General features: G+C 41.0%; 1 protein-coding gene across 1 annotated transcript in view; it reads left to right on the forward strand.

Annotated features, from left to right (window-relative positions):
* The window catches only part of PTPN13 (protein tyrosine phosphatase non-receptor type 13), a 127,817-nt gene that overhangs the window by 22,655 nt on the left and 87,552 nt on the right, over positions 1–17,610 (forward strand). The window contains exon 2 of the mRNA XM_062623438.1: positions 8,205–8,324. Within this exon, the coding sequence (XP_062479422.1) occupies positions 8,210–8,324 (115 nt within the window). The 5' untranslated portion in view covers positions 8,205–8,209. The remainder of the gene's footprint in view (positions 1–8,204; positions 8,325–17,610) is intronic.

The raw sequence follows: 17,610 nt of genomic DNA on the forward strand, positions 1-17,610 counted from the left end.
GAAATGCACCGAGGAGAGGTACCTCTCCAAGGTGGAGCAGATCAGCAGCAAAATAAGGGAGTTGCCCAAGGATGTTACACTGGCAATTAAACTGAGAGGGATACAAGAGTCATGCCCTGATTTATGTGGATTAAGCTTACTTTGTAGTGATAATTATATATTCTTCTGAATAAAATTTTAATATCAGATGTGAAACATCAGCTACCCTGGTGTATAAAAGTTGCCTAGAAAACATGACTTTCGTTATTATTATATACATTTTGGACTGGATTTACTAGTTTGCCTTGCACGAAGCCTCAGATAAACAAGTTTATCTGGTTCTGGTGATAGACAGAAGAGCAAGGGAAGGAGTCAGCAATAACCCTTGCTTGTCTTCCATTGTAAGTTCAGTCGAATGCTAAAAGCTGATTTCTTTCCACCTTCCAGGAAGGAAAGAAAGCATTTCTCAAGTAAAATAAATATTGGTTGCCCTGGAGGTGAGAGCCAAGACTCTCAATGTCACATTCTTCTGTCTTCCAGACATGGGAATACAAGACTGATTTAGGGCTTTGGAAGGAGAAATGCTAATATCTCATCTGTTACAGTGGGTGTGAGAGCATCACTATGCTCAAATAAAAGGCCAACAGTGCCATATACTTCTGGGAGTGCCCTTGTGTTCTTTGTGTTTTATCACAGGTTTGAGCTACTTTCTTTTTCTTTACTTAGGAGGCTTGAGCTCAAGCAGCAAGCTCCCAGTTTGAAGAGGAGATGCAAATTTAAAGAAATTCTCTTGTTATAGTTTGAAGATAAGTCCAGAAGCATGAGACTGTTTGCTGACATTTCATCCTGTCTGCCTGCAGAAGACAAAAAGAGAACATGGAAGGAAAAATAGGAGTGGAAGAAGCTAATCTCTTCCGCAATGTGGTGAAGTTCTTGGGTGGTAATACTATTCTCTGCTGACCTCTCCAAAATGAAGGAATAGTACTTATCAGGTGGATGATTGAGTGAAAAGTGCCACAGAAGTATCTGTTTTTGCAAAAGCTTAGATTCACACAACTTCTGGCAGCTATTTAGAGGAGGGAGATGGGATTTACATCTTGTGGGGCTTTTTATCCCCTCTTCGTATCTATAGGAGAAGTGGAAAAAATTGGTCATGGCACAAAGGTTTGTTTTCTTATCCTTCAAGACAACAAATGAGAATAATGTGCAGTAATTAACTTTAGAGCAGGATTCTAAAAAAAAAATAAATATTACTTAAACATAGTGGACTTGATTAGCTTGTATATTTCCCTTGATTGTGTGCTTGACTTGAATATTTTTAAATAATTCCTTGCTTTCTGAGTAGTCTATGCAAATTGGACCTGCAGCTATAGGAAACCACATTTTATGTGCACACATCCAAGTATGTGCATATTTGAAAATCAGGTTTCAAAGACTACTGAAGCACAAGCTTTCTAACTTGGCTCCAGGGTTCTGCACTTAAGCAGTTTCAGCAACAGTATTATTGAGGATAAACTAATTGATAGATGCGTGCCAGGTCTTCTTCAGGGGTGTAAGATGTGGGTCAATGTAAATAAATAGGAGAGATGCCAGCTTTCTGAAATTACAGGGCATGGTAATGACTGCAGATACTTAGGCTCTACAATGGGAGAGGCCAGACTTTCAAAACTCTTCAGGTATAGCTCCAGTTTGGTTTCACTGGGTTTCATGAACAGTGAGTGCTTTTAGAAAGCACTTCATGCTTTCGAAAAAAAAAGAAAAAATAAGGTGTCTTTTAGGGAGCTAATCATGGCTTTAGAAAGGTGATTTTTAAGAGGTTCTTTTGGACAGAATTGTCTTTTTAGAGAGGAGAGGCTGAGGAAGAGCTCTTTGCTTATCTGCTGGGAGGAAAGCGCTCCTTGGAAATAGCCACCTTTTGCCTAAGTATACCTGTGGAGCAAAGGGGCAATAATGCTCCTGTTTGGGACAGATGAACTCATTTAGCAGTGTTGTATATGAATGAAATAAGGTGCTTTTTTTCACCGCAGAAAATATTTTGGATGCATATAGACTGTGTGACTAAAGCAGCTCTTCTACATGTTTCTTGGAAATGTATTCTGATATCAAATAAGTATGAGGTACTGCAGGCATCTTAGCTGACGTTTTTAAAGCAGAGCTTTTGACTTAAACTTTTGGCTCTGAAGTTATGAGAGGGAAAAATGCTGATGCAGAAGGCAAGTTAAAAAGCAAGGGATATGTATTACTAAAACCAAAACACAAAGCTGTGAAGCAGCAGTTAAGTTGAAGCAGTTTAGCTTTTGACTTTCAGGCTGTTTTTAGGAACTTGACAAAATTACTGACATTATAGTCTTTATTAAACACAATAATAGCAATAGCTTCTTCATTCAGTAGCTGGTAAAAATTCAATGCAATCTGGAAAGAATAAGCCATTAAAATTTTCCTAATTTTTGGTTGCTGTTGGAGAACTTAAATTTCAAATTTAAAATGCATAAGGGAAAATGTTGGTGGTTGAACAAAAACAGAATTTTGAGCAAGGTGTTTTGAAAACTGCAATTTATTTGGGGGTGGTGGAGGAAGTAATACTTTGTAAGTAGTCTTTTTGACAGTATTACTTGGTGTGAGGTGCTGCTCCTGTTTTCCCTCTTACCTCGAACTGAGAAAATGTCAGGCTCAGAAAAATGTCAGCACCTCATGCGCCATGTTGGTGCTGCCTGGATGTTCCATAGATGGTGTGCTTTTAACACAGGTTGTTGGTGCTGTAGAGCATAGGGGCAAGGAGGTTAGTGTGCTTGCTTTACAGGCAAGAGACAGAACTACCCATCCCACTCATCAGGGAGTGTATAAGCTGTCTGCCTTAGAGGGAGGAGCTGGCAGTTGGTCCTCATGACGTAAACAGCCTTTTTAAAGAAAGTGTTTGAGATAGGGGAGAGGCCTTTGGCTTAAGCAGCATTCTTTCTTAGAACTGTGCTGCCTGCATGGCTTAGGGATGAATGGCGTGGAGGGTGAGAAATTGCACTCAGGGCTTGTTGATAGAAATGATTTACACCTGAATTTACTCTCTTGTCCTCCAGCGAAAAAAAGCTGCCTCCACATGATGTAAATCCTTTCCTTTGGAAATAAATTCTGTCCCAGTACAAGCAACTTGAAAGTAATGTTCATGTAACCTGGGATTCTATGATTCTATATGCTTCTCCAGTGTTAACTGTTTTAATTTGTCTACTGTATTCCTGCATCGTGCTGTGTTCTCTGCTGTGTGAATGTCCCTTTTTGGATGTTCTGTGGCTATGACTGTGGGTGGGTTTGGGTGTATGTATGGGGAATCCACACCTTCACAGTTCATGCTGAGTTTATACCACCTAGCCCTTTGTCATGCCTCCTGATCATGACTGCACCTGGACTTCTCACCTTGTAAAGCAAGGTGTAGAATCAGGATGTGCTTAGTTGTGTAAGCCTCGCAATCCCATCTTCAACTAAGTGTCCATGTGGCTTCATAGTAAGATGCCACCATGATGTTTTCCGAAGGATAAAGGAAATGAACTCATCTGTAGGTGCATTTTTCCATGTTCTTCTATCTGCCCTTTCTTTATTTCAAGGAGTGAAAGGAGCAGGGCATAGGATGCAAGCACAGTAGATCATGCCTATCTTAAATGAAGAGGAGACAGGGAGAGGACTCATTGCAAGAAAGTGGCCTGACAGGAACTGAAGACTCCTGTGAGAACTCTGCCAATGACACTAGTGAGCCAGTCAGCTGATACCAGTCACTTTGCCAGTCAGCTTGATATACTGAAAACCACAGGAACTGCCAGGAACATCTTTGGAAATCTGAATCAGACTGGTTGGTACTGTTAGTACAAGGGAAAAGCCTTTACTTACAGCTTTGTGTGCTGTCATTTCAGGCCAATACTATTCAGCTTTCCTGAGATCCACCCATACTTTCTCCTTGGATTAGCCCCACTTTGCTCAACTGAAATGAGCTCAAAGTTTACCCTTAACAGAGAGAGCTCATCTTTATTCCGTCTTTTCTTTCCTGCATTTTAAGAGGTTGCTGTTCTTAGTCTGCTGTCCCCTATTGCTATCACCTAGCTTCCTTTCTCTGAGTTCTTAGAAATAGGAGTTTACATGCACTTTTTAAATTATAGAATCACGGAATGGTTTGGGTTGGAAGGGACCTTAAAGATCATCTTGTTCCAACCCCTTGCCATGGGCAGGAACACCTTCCACTAGATAAGGTAGCTCAAAGCCCCATCCAGCCTGGCCTTAAACGCTTTCAAGGATGGGGCTTCATGAAATGGTGATAGGCTGAGAAAGTTGGGGCTGTTCAGCCTGGAGACGAGAAGGCTGCTTGGAGACCTCATAGCAGCCTTCCAGTATCTGAAGGGGGCCTATAAGGATGCTGGGGAAGGACTCTTCATTAGGGGCTGTAGTAATAGGACCAGGGGTAACAGGTTAAAACTTAAACAGGGGAAGTTTAGATTAGATATAAGGAAGAAGTTCTTTACTGTAAGGGTAATGAGGCAGTGGAATGGGTTGCCCAAGGAAGTTGTGAATGCTCCATCCCTGGCAGTGTTCAAAGCCAGGTTGGACAGAGCCTTGGGTGACATAGTTTAGTGTGAGATGTCCCTGCCCATGGCAGGGGGGTTCGAACTTGATCTTAAGGCCCTTTCCAACCCTAACTATTCTGTGATTCTATGATTCTATAATTTAATTGGAAAATGAGCATTACACAATGTTATATAGCCGTGAACATAGCTGCAATTAGAGAGCTAAGATGTGAAGGTAGACAGTCCATATGGTTTTGATACAGTATTCTACAAAAACTTTGTTTTTCTCTTACATAAGTTACTTTGTACTGTCATTATGTTGCAATTTACCAAACTTCAGGCATTAGGCATCACCAAATCTGTTGTACGTCTTGATCACTTAGCACTTCAGCTTCTGTATTAAGGACCGGACACTTCATTGAAGGTTCTGAGAATTTGAGACAGCAAATCCAGAAGAATTGTGCATTGTAAATATCATCATTCCTATAAATTTCTCCTTTCTCCATGCGAAAAACATCCATTGCAAACAAACTGGTGGGGAAGAAGTATGTTTTTAGCTCGGCACTTTCACTGTCAGCTTCATCATGTTAAATTAATGGTACTTGGCTGCTAACAGATAGTACAGATGGATAACGCTGGCCATGCATTTTCCCAAAAACACTTCACTACAACTTGCTTCAATCAGTTCCTCAATTGCAGAGATCCATTTCATGGAAGCTTCTTTAATCTTCAGACCTGTTGGTCTGCTCTTTGCTGTGTGACAGTCAAGCACTGCAGCTTGAAGATAGTTTTGAGGAGGAAAAGCAATAGTTACCAAAACAAAGTTGCCAAAAAGTTACCAAAACAGGTAGGCTACAACTAGAATCCTACTCCAATCCCAACTTGTGCCTTTTTTCATGTGGCTGTGTTTGTAATCATTGATGTTTTGTTGTATTCTTCTCATGGACCAGAAAAGGGCAACAAAGCTGGTGAAGGGCCTGGAGCACAAGTCTGATGAGGAGCAACTGGGGTTGTTTAGTCTGGAGAAGAGGAGGCTCAGAAGGGACCTTATCACTCTCTACAACTACCTGAAAGGAGGATGTAGAGAGGAGGTGGCTGGTCTCTTCTCCCAAGTAACAACAGATGGGACTAGAGGAAATGGCCTCAAGCTGTACCAGGGAAGGTTTAGACTGGATATTAGAAAAAACTGCTTCACCAAAAGGGCGGTCAGGCATTGGAACAGGCTGCCCAGGGCAGTGGTGGAATCACTGTCCCTGGAAGTGTTCAAAAACTGTGTAAAGGCCCTTAGTGATTTCGTGGTGGACTTGGCCATCCTGGGGCAACAGGTGGACTTGATGATCTTGAACGTCTTTTCCAACATATTTGCTTCTGTGATTCCAAAATTAATGTGAAATGTTTTGAGTTTGGTGTGTTGTGATACTTGTTTTTATTTGTCAAGCTACTGCTATCTGTGATATTCAAGCAGATCTTACTGCTACAGCTGATGTCTGCATGGCTGACATACACTTGTTACTGCGATCCAGAAGTGTGTTTTCTGTAGAATTCTTTTACTGTTTATGTAGCATGTTTGGGAGTTTGAGCAGACATGCTTATGGTCTTTGGAGTGATGTTAAATAGGGAATCAGCTTATATCTGCTACAGAACAGTCCATGCTATTAATCATAGTTAAAAAGAATCATGATTCTGCAGGATGGACAAAAGGGGAGTGGCAGAGAAGGATTCTGGGGGGGAGATTTTCGGAAGTGGTGGTGGTGTGCTCAGCATACTTTCTTTAGAATGTTTCATACAGAAAGTTTTCATTTTCAGATCATACATTTTTAGTCCCTAGGAGAAGATGAAATCTCTTAATCTGAATAATCCAGTTTGATTAGAATCAAACACCTAGAGGTGTACATACTGAAATTTGACACAGTACAAGGAAACCAGAAAATTCCCTGGTATGGATTATAGACCAGACACTTTGCCAGGTGTATGTGAATCTCATACTGACTAGAAAAAATGTTTATCTCTGGCTTTTCATCCATTTATTACAAGTCTGTAGCAAGTCCCTAGCTTTCTATTTTGAATGGTGTATTTTTGTCTTTGGGGAATTCAGATTTCATCTTTCTTTTGAATGTGGTATGGATCTGTTTTTACTTCCATTATCTTTTGACTTTTGAACATTAATTGTTGAAAATGTAACTGGCCTAGTAAATATGCTGAATAATTGAATAGAAAAAGTTGTTAAGCTGTTAAGTAAGGAAAAATAAGTGGCCTGCAATGCAGCCAATAGTACGTAATTTTTTATAGTGTAGTATAGAATTCCAGCTGAAAAGGCTCTGGGTAATACTTCAACAAATATCTTCAAAGCCCATGTTTTCAGCTAGAAGTTGCAGAATATTCAGCCTTTTGTATTGCCATTGTATGAGCCTGGTTATCTGACAGTAAAAAAACATGGAAGGCATGAAACTGCCTAGACAGTTTGGAAATGAAATATAACTAGTCAGCCTTTCCTGCTTGCAGATTGTTAGATTAATAGCCGTGAGTGACAGTGACGTCTGAGCCAGGTTTCTATGCTGATAGGGAGGCTCCAGATAGCTGATTGAGAGGAAGCGGGAGGAACTTCCAGCAGTACTGTTGGGTCAACTAAAGCTGTTGGTATCAGTTACTGATCTCGGGCCAATATACATTGCTTGTGGAACTGTGGTTTTCATTTTCAGCAACAATTTTGGGGCCTTTTAGACCTAACAAACTTGTCACTGATGATTGACAGTATACCTTGGACTCTTGCTGCAGCTCACTGTCTCAAGATTTTATTCTTTGGGCTTTAGAGAGAAGCAGAGAGAGAAGCGATTGCAGCTGCATCTAAGTCAGAAATATAAATTAGTGCAAGTGCTAAGTCTCAGAACATTTAGTGTGTATAGACAGCTGGAGTAATTAAGCAGACACCATGATGCATTGGATCCTGAGCTTACCGAAATGATGAAGCTTTGACTTTCTCAGAATATTTAGGGATGCTTTCTTCGGTTTTCAAAATGGTTTTGGGCAATTGAATGTCATATTATGGTATGGTGAAAATGCTTTAAGTTGTTGAAAAAATACTAAGGCCTGACCTCTTTTAGCTCAAGAAAGAAATCTTTATTTGTTTTCTGGTGGTGCAATATGTAGAGTGGAGCTAACTGTTTTACTTAGCTTTTGTAAATGTATGAAGAAGCTGAACAAAGGAGATAACTATCAGTTCCACAGCTAGCTTGCTTGCTTGCCTGTTTGGTTGTAAGACAGTATAAACAGCCCCTTGAAGATATATTGGAAGAGCAGCTTCCTTTCCTAACAGTAGCTTGACTTAAGCCTGTCAAAATAAAGTTAATAGCTGATTTATGTTAATAACCTGTAACTACTAATCATTCTGGGATTATTTTTTTTTTTAAACAGAGCAAACTCTTGCCCATAGCATGCAACCTTGTTGAGTTGATTCCTTAGTACTCCACAGTATTAATATGGATCATTGTTGTTTTAACCTAAGTTTTTCTTCTTCATAGTAGCAGATGCTCAAAGTTCTTGCCACAGTTTTGTAGTATTTATATTTGATGGTTTCTTTTAATGTTAGAGATTTATTTTGTGACTGAAAGTTGAACATGGGTTATTACTAGCTGAATACTGCATGCAAGGGCAAAATAACTTAAATCTGTCTGTCTCATTTCCTAGGTAACATGCATGTATCACTGGCAGAGGCTCTGGAGGTTCGGGGAGGGCCATTGCAAGAGGAGGAAGTATGGGCAATTTTGAATCAAAGTGCAGAGAGCCTTCAAGAACTATTCAGAAAAGGTAAGCATTTTTAAAGACTCATATATACAGAACTGGAAACATTTTCTTCTGTCTTGTACCTTTGCACCCTCTGAAAGTGTTCTCTGTTGGATACTTCATAAAGATTCCAAAGGGATTCCAAAGGGAGATGTGAGCAGAAGCTGTCACAAAGCGTTTAATTTCTGATCAAACTTGACTTAGCATTATAAATAGGAAATTATGTCAAGTTCTCTGAAATATTTTTTTGGCAGGCAAATTATGGGTAGTTTTGATATCACAGACAAATTTTCTTTTTCCTCTTTACCAGCAACCTCCCAGCCCATGCGTGTGAGGAGTGTTCCTTATTAGGAATGCTGAGTTTATTGTTGCAATTTGACTAACTGCCCCATCCCCCTGTTTCTTGTATTGCAAGAAAGGGAAAGCTGGTACCTTAATTTCCTCTCTCTTTCTCATCGGAGAGAGAATCAGAGGAATGATTTTTGTTTGTTTGTTTTTTCTGAAAGAGGACAGGTTGTTGAGACCAAGTGAGACCTTGACTAAAGAGAGATCTTGAATGATTAGAGCTTTACTCTTGTATGCTTTACAAGAATCAACACGTTGAGCTCCATTTTGAAATCTGCCTGAAAGATCACAAGTTGTCGTGGTTTAAACTCAGTCAGGTAATTCGTTCGCTCACTTCCCTCCCTTTCTTGCCCTCCCCCTGCTCCCGGAGGGATGGAGAGGAGAATCGAAAAGAATGCAACTCCCACGGGTTGAGATAAGAACAGTTTAGTAACTAAGGTATAACACAAATCACTACTGCTACCACCAGTGATAATAATGATAAAGGAAATAACAAGGGAAGAGAATACATCATCTCACCACCAGCCGACCGATAACTCGCCCCCCAAGCCCGACCAAGCTCTGACCGATACCTCCTCCAACCCTGCAGACTCCCAGCCCTTCCGGCTAACTCCCAGTTACATCCTGGGCATGACGTGCTGTGGTATGGAATACCTCTTTGGTCAGTTTGGGTCAGGTGTCCTGTCTCTGCTTCCTCCCGGCTTCCCCTCCTCCCTGGCAGAGCATGAGGCTCACAAAGTCCTTGGCCAAACCAAAACATCGCTTGTTATCAGCTCCGTTCCCGAGCTGAAAGTCAAAACATTGCACTGCACCAGCTACCAAGAAGGGGAAAAATGACTGCTACTGCTGAACCCAGGACATTATCCACCCCTTATTCCATACCATTCACGTCATGCTCAGATCCCACATTTTCAGTATACCATCACTCTTATCTCAGTGCACTCTTATCTTAGTGCATGGACCAGTCCCTATAAAGCTGCTGAGTCCATCTGGTCCATGATGTCAGGCTCCATCTCTTGTAACAGCCTTCCAGAGCAGGAGAGACTGTGTGCAGTGTTCACACTCGTGAATAACCTGGGCAATAGTGTCCATTGCTAAGTCCACCCCTCGATCATGAGTCCATATCTATGTTGCATCTTTGCTCTGATGGCCTGAAGTGCCATGGGCCCACCAGGCTTAAAATAATTCACTGTCCCCTTAAGCAGTTTCTGCAGCTTGTTGCTGGGGACTCCATACAGCTGCCTTCCATCTCCGACGCTTCCAAAGCACTGGAGGGACCCAGTGGACTACATAGTTGCCCATACTGTCCCACACACCCTGCCACTCATGACTGTCCAGCCTTGGGGAAAATCTCTTGGTCCCCCCATATCGTCGTCTAACCCCAGACAAGACCCAAACCTGACTCTGCTTAACTTTTGAGATCAGACAAAATGGTTGTGGGTAGAACACAGTCTGTGTGTGTGCCAACATGCTGATCCCCATCACAATCAGCAGGCAGGTCCCAAGGACACCCAAAGGCCATTCAAAACCTTCAGAACTCTCACACGATGCTGCTGTACTTGTCACTGGGGCTGGTGTAGCTGCTGTGCTTGCCGGCTCTCCCACCACCAGCTTCTCTTTTCCTGAGTCCGGCTCTTCCTCCTCTCCCTTGCTGGGAAATGCTGCGTGGTCTCCTGCATCCTCCTGGGGCTCGGCAGGCGGCTTCCGGGAAACGCTCTCGGCCGTCGCGGGGCTCGGTTCGGCCGCGGGGCTCGGTTCGGCCGCGGGGCTCGGCTCTTCCGCGGGGCTCGGCTCCTCCGCCGCCTTCTCCCGCTGCTCGGCAGCCCCTTCTTTCTGCTCCTCGACCGCCCCAACCTCCTCCACTGGCAGCCGTCCCCTCGCGGCCTCCGGCCCCGCTCCTGCCGCCCCTTGGTGCCCGGGGCCGCTCTCCCGGGCCGCTTCGGCTGCCGCCGGCTCCCGAGGCCGCTCCCCCTCGGCTCCCCGCAGCCTCACGAAGATGGAGAGTAGGGTGAGGGCCGGGACGGTGAAGAGCAGCCGGACGGCCAGGTACAAGTCCACGGCCACGTCCGTCCCGCCCTGCTGCTGGAGCCCACCCGTATTACAAGCCATTGCCATAAAGCACAGTGAGATAAGAACCTTAGCCCAGGCCCCATACTTGATAAACACTAACACAGCAAATACCGGCTCTACGTAAGTTACAACATTCTGAAGCTGTGAGATCAACAAGAACAACTCTGAGAGCCAATAAATCGTCATTGTGATGAGTGACTATTAATCCGGTCAGATCTGTCGTTATCTCAACCCTTCGTGCCCCACGTTGGGCGCCAAAAAGAACTGTCGTGGTTTAAACTCAGTCAGGTAATTCGTTCGCTCACTTCCCCCCCCTTTCTTGCCCTCCCCCTGCTCCCGGAGGGACGGAGAGGAGAATCGAAAAGAATGCAACTCTCACGGGTTGAGATAAGAACAGTTTAGTAACTAAGGTATAACACAAATCACTACTGCTACCACCAGTGATAATAATGATAAAGGAAATAACAAGGGAAGAGAATACATCATCTCACCACCAGCCGACCGATAACTCGCCCCCCCAGCCCGACCAAGCTCTGACCGATACCTCCTCCAACCCTGCAGACTCCCAGCCCTTCCGGCTCACTCCCAGTTACATCCTGGGCATGACATGCTGTGGTATGGAATACCTCTTTGGTCAGTTTGGGTCAGGTGTCCTGTCTCTGCTTCCTCCCAGCTTCCCCTCCTCCCTGGCAGAGCATGAGGCTCACAAAGTCCTTGGCCAAACCAAAACATCGCTTGTTATCAGCTCCGTTCCCGAGCTGAAAGTCAAAACATTGCACTGCACCAGCTACCAAGAAGGGGAAAAATGACTGCTACTGCTGAACCCAGGACACAAGTATATAGAGCGAAACCATTTAAGACGTTGTCCTAGGTCTAAATTCTTTTTGAGAATGAAGTCTTCACTGAAAATAAGAACTGACCCTTTCTTGACATGAGAGCAGTGCAGAAAAGAGTTACCGTAATGACTCTGAAAGCTGCTTGCAGGCGTTGATAATGAGAACACAGACTTCCTTCAGCGGGACAAGTACTGAAAGATGAGAGCACAAACTGGAAATCTGCCCTAGGGCTTCTGGTATGTGCTTTTAATGTGTTTGTCAGTGAAGACTGGCTAAGGTGGCAGAAGCTTCTGGTCTTGTCTTCCTATCAGTGAAGACCAAAATACAAATTCATATAAAATCAGTGCCAGAAGAATCTGTTTCTTGTTGGAGGTGAAGCTGTTTTATTGAGTTGTTTTTCAGTTATTTCAGCAAACTATTTTTAGTTTCATGCTATTAATTAACCTGGGATGTAGCTTGGTGGTAAAATGCACTTCAAGAGACACCAAATGAGAGGTTTACTATATAGCTAAGGCTGACAATGGCAATATAATTTCTCCCATCAAGATTAGGATAACCAGATAGTCTTTAATGAAGATTTGGCTTTGCAAAGGAAACAATATAGAAACTTTTTTGGTCATCTTGAATATCAGTTTCTGTGCTGGCTTGTAAGGATGCATTGCAGAGATGCAGGAACAGGGAATGCAGAGGTTCCTGTAGGCTTGTCTGACTCAATTTTGTTCTTTAGTTGTGGAGGACTTACAACGAACAGGTGTCCTAGAGGAATCTGTTTTCCTTGGTCAAATTTCAGACCTAGCATACATCATGGAAGAACTATTTTGTGCCAGAGGGCAAGTTTCCAAAATTTTTCAGAACTGACCAATTGCTCCTTGGCAGAGATCAAAGACGCGAGCTTTTAGCTCCTGCAAGTCCATAGTGTATTTGGCTTTGACTAGCCTTATAGATGCTCTTCTTGCTCTGGAGTCCGTGAACATGTTGTTCTGTAACAAAATCTAAGTTTTGAGTGTTTTCTATATTAAATTTCTTAAAAAAAAATAAAATAAGGCATACTGTTCAACAGTCTGCTGTCCAGCTGTTTTGAAATGAGGGGGATAAAAAGGACGTAGAAACTATCAACTCTTAAATTGCTGTCTGTTGCCAGTCCCCCTGCACCAGCCACACAACCACACACACTTAAAGGAAATAGAGCCCAAGTAACCATTTATTTATTTATTTTAATCATGGAAAAGTTTTGCCACTCTATTCAAAGTTGAATATCCTTGCTAGTACTCCTGTCAACTAAGAACATATTCTTCAATTCATTTGCTACTTAAACTAGTTTCAGAAGAACAGGCAACAATGCCCCAAACCAACCTTCTGTTCCAGATTTAATGACGTATTTATGTATAAAATACTGCATGTGTTTTAGTGAGTATATTTTCTTATCCAGCAGTGAGTAAACGAAGGACGTAATGAAAATCCATGTCTTACATGGTTAATCACATACCACACCATGTCTAATTAATTCAGTGACTGGTGCAGAAATGGGCATAATTTTATGCCTATTTGTATTTGCAGTTCTAACAGGTGTTGAATTCTTCAAAAACACTTTACAAACTGATTTCAGTTGTTACAAGCAGTGAAAGATTAGCTTGAAATGCCCAGTTGCTTATCACTGATTTAGAAGATCAACTCTAGTAGCTGTCTTGTCAGCATATTGCAAGCTGTTAAATGGTGGAGAAAGACAATCTAGCACTCGGTTGCAGATCTGACATCAATTGGACTAGTGATGTTGAGATTAATCTGGAGATTTGAAAAGGCCGATACCAGACCTGCCCTTCTCTTACATCTGTTTAATTATCTGCAATAACTATTTTGTTGTTGAGAGGGTGTATCAGCTGTTTTAGACATGCTGCATCATGTACTCAGTACTCCATGAGGTCAAATGAACAGGCCTTTGAAGTTAAGTATCTCAAATATGAGCATTTAAGAAGCATGTAAGTGTGCTCTCTGCTGCTGCAAATTACAAGCCAGGCTTCCCTCTCATTTGGTAGGTTTAACTGGAAAAGGTTTATCAAAACTGAGAGTGATTAAGACTTCATTTGTTGCTTAGGCCACTCCTAATACTAGAGCATGTACTGTGGATTCTGTAAATAACTGGACCTTATGTTTCAAGGTGTGTTGGGGGGGGGGGGAGGGGAAGAGAAGAGGAAAAAAGTCTGTTAATAAAAAAGTAGGTTGAGCAAAGACAGAGACACTTTACAAATTGACTGTCTTGGAAATTTGTATATGAGGAATTATTTATGTAAAAAAAAGTATTAACATCTGAAAGTGGATGTGAAGGACAGTTGTGTTTTGGGGGGGACCTGAATATCTTGTTGACAGTCATAGCATTATATCTGCTTAGCAAAGGAAGGCAGAATGTGAAATGTGTTGATGGGCATTGTTGCTGGGTCTTGAGTAGTTGTAGACCTAGTTGAGATGCAGAGGGGAAAGCCTATTTCAATTGAAAAGAGAGAAAACACAATGGGGGGGGGAGGGGGGTGGAGGGGAGGGAATCCACCTCTCTTTCCAGCCACTCCTTTCTGTCAACTATTAAGTAGTCAGTTTTTTCCCTTTACCGGTAACTGTTGAGGAACGGTTATTTCTTTTTTAACCTTCTGGTAACATTTGATCTTTTGATAGCTGAGGAGGAAAGAGATCAGGCTTTTGTGGGTCTTGGTGTGGTTTTTCTGATTTTGTTTGGTTGTGGGTTTTTTGGTGTGAGTTATTTGGCTTTTATTTTATTTTTATTTGGATTGTTCTGTGCTCTTTTTAAGGTATTTATTTTGTGTCATGGAATGAAATGTACATCACTTAGGATCTTTTTTGCTAATCGCTCTGGCTTAAGAGAGAAAACAAAAGTGAAGGAGCTTGAATTGTATTCTATATAGTCTGAGAATTCAAAGTTACCTGCCATCGATATTGTAAAATGGATCTATTTTAGATTTCTGCCTGAACTTACTGTTTCTTATAACATAGTGGGCTTTTTTTTTCATCTTTGGCTACTTGTATCCTGTTAAATCATGTAAAAGACTTTTTCATAAGTCTTTCATTTGTTTGGCAGATGTAGCTAAAGATTGTTTTAGTTTTTATTGCATTCAAAAACAGTTCACTGTCTCACTTTAAGTAAGAGCACATTATCTCTGTCTTGGCACTGCTTGGTAAAACTGTGCTCTCACAAGTGTTTTGTTACCAAATTGCATAGTTCTGGAGTTAACTGGGAAGGCTGGCAGCACTAGCGCAGTTCAAAACCTGCTGGATAGAAAATTGGCCAGGAGCCGTATCCTGAATTCCCGTGCTTTAATCTCGTTTGGTTTGGTTGGTTGGTTGTGTGGGTTTTTTTGTTTTTGTCATTTCCCCCTAATACATTTCCCTTGCTGGTCTTGTAAATTCTGAAAGCCAGAACAGAAGATGACATGATTATTATGATTGCAGACTAGTTTCTGTTGCTTCCTTATGATCCCTGGCTATTTGATGCATTGCATCTTTGATACTTTCTTAGGTTAAATCTGCATAGTAGAAACTTTGAGACAGTTATTTTTGTTTGTGACGCATGCCTTAAGGAAGGAAATGGAGAATGAGTTACTTTATTCTCATCCTTTGTAACAGTAGATCAGATTCCCCAAGTTGTGATGTAGGCAGTATTAGTTAAAAGCTACTAAAAGAGGAAGCTAAGAAAATGTCAACAAAATGAGCTTGGCAAAATCAGCCCTTTTTCTAAACTTACAGTTAAACACATCCATTGTACATGGCTTCAGATCATGAAAATTGTAGACAGAAATACTGCATGTGGATAAACAAATTCAGCCTCTGTATCTGTAGGGGACAAATGTGTGTTCCAAAGTTTGTTTAAATTAATATTGGTAAGATGTCAGGTAAATGTGGTGGGTTTTTTACTGTTCTTAAAACTGTGTTTCAGTCTCATTGTTTCTGCAGTATGTTTCGGAATATGAAAAGTTCATATGTATTTAAAGTCTTTGTCGTATAAAACATTAAGATAATGATAAACACATTACTTGAAGTTTCTTGATTTGAGGCTTTTAAGCAGATATAATTTAAAATATATAATTTTTTATGGCAATGGTCTATAAACACAGAACAAGTAAATAATCCAGTAGTTGCTAACAGGGTTATTTTTGGAAGTTGATGGCCAACTAAGGTGGTCTTCCTAAAAATCCTTTGCTATAGAGTGTAATATTTTCTTATGCACATATAATAGGAACGGTCTTTTCATCTTCACATTTCTTTTGTTTGGTATCTGAACTTATTGCCAGAACAGTGAACAGTAGTTGTTCTGTTTTGTTTAAGGAAGTGGGGTTAGAGATATAGCACAAAATGGAATTTCTTGAGAATGGGAGGAACTGATAATGCTGTTTTCATTCTTAATTAAAATTGTATTTAATTCAGTTGATGTCAATTTTCATTACTTTCACCATATGTTCCATTTAAAGGTCTTGCTAGAGAAGTTTTTATCAGCTCATCTTATTTTTAAGTTTACATATTTCATAGCTGTTTCACAATACGAGATTTCTAAACTCTTTGGTTTTGACATTGGCTAAGCTAAGAGAAGGTGTCTGTAGAGGTAATGTCATTTGCCTCATGCCACGTGTCTTGCTACACTTCCTGGTGACGCCATGATCTTGGACATGGACATGATTGATTATTTTCACTGCTGTATCAAGCAGATTTTTTGTCATGGCCATTAAAGAGAGTGATTCCAGACTTAAATCTTTTTGTAGCTAGGAGTCGATTGGGTTGCTGTGGGGAAGAGGGAAAATGTGTACTGCAGTGTACGGATTGGTAATTAATGTCAGCATGAAATTTAGAATTTCTTTTCTTGACCAAATCTATACGATGTTAGTGCATTTATAAAAAAATAAAATCCAACCACCTTGATAAAGTCAATAATTAGAAGTATTTGAAGTTACACTGGTGGAGGTCTAGAAGCATAAAGAAACTTGTACGACTTGTTTGTTGAGCCATGTTTTATTTAGTTTAGTTTATATTGACATCCACAGGTTTATCTGACATGTCTTTCAATTTTACTTACTGAAATACAATGAAAAAAAACACCTTAGATCTTGTCTTCTGTGTATAATAGAGATACTGCTGGGTATGGCTTCATGTATTAGGTAGTTTGGGGGGGGGGGGGGTTAAATATATACATGTATGACAAAGAACTCTGGTTTCCATGGGGAGCTCAGCAGTTCTTTGTGAGAGCTTAAATTGGTTTACCCTAGATGATCAGAGATACCATCCATAATTTCTTATGGACCAATAGGAAAAAAACAGATCAATGAAACATTTCCAGAAGCCAAGAAAACTGAGCCTCTCTCATATATTATAAAAAGCAGAGCAGGGGGAAACCAGTACTGTACTGCAAATCCTAAGCTGGTCATACTGGCTTTCTGGAAAACACACTGACATATTAAAATCCATTAGAAAAACTGTAACAAACTGCTTTGGTTCTCAGGTGATTAAACAACTTGAAATAGCTACCTGAGTACAGTCTGTAGGATGTTTCCATTTCTAGAATGTTTATTGCTCTCCATGGTCTCTTTTCCTTTTTAAAGCAAAATTCTGCATAGCAATTCAAGATGCATTCAGAAAATTGTGTATGTTAGTCTTAGACTGAAAAATTAATTATAAGTTTCTCTACTGAATGGCTTCTCTTGCACACATTCGTAGGAGGGGAAACTTTCAGAGCTTCAGGATCTGCAAGTTTGGAATGTTTTTCTGGATAATCGTACTACCAAATTATTAATATGGTTTTGCTTTGGCATCACAGAATGTAGAAAGCTTAAAAGCAATTTCTTAGCTTCTCTTGGAGGAAGGGGAGTGGAGAAATTGAAGGACTTACTTGGTAGATCCTTTTACATCTGATACCTGCAAGTAGTAATTTAATACATTTCTTAGGAGATTAGAAATATTCTAGATTACAAGATAATTGAACAAGCTAGGAACCAGAACTGTAGGAACATCTTGAGCTGATAGGAGAGTGGAAAATTTTGTTAGCGGTGGAGCTGAAAGCGGAAATT

Source organism: Pezoporus occidentalis, unplaced genomic scaffold (genome assembly GCF_034315485.1).
Source record: "Pezoporus occidentalis ecotype Australia unplaced genomic scaffold, CSIRO_AGI_Poc_V1 ctg252, whole genome shotgun sequence".
NCBI classification, from domain to species: Eukaryota; Metazoa; Chordata; class Aves; order Psittaciformes; family Psittacidae; genus Pezoporus; species Pezoporus occidentalis.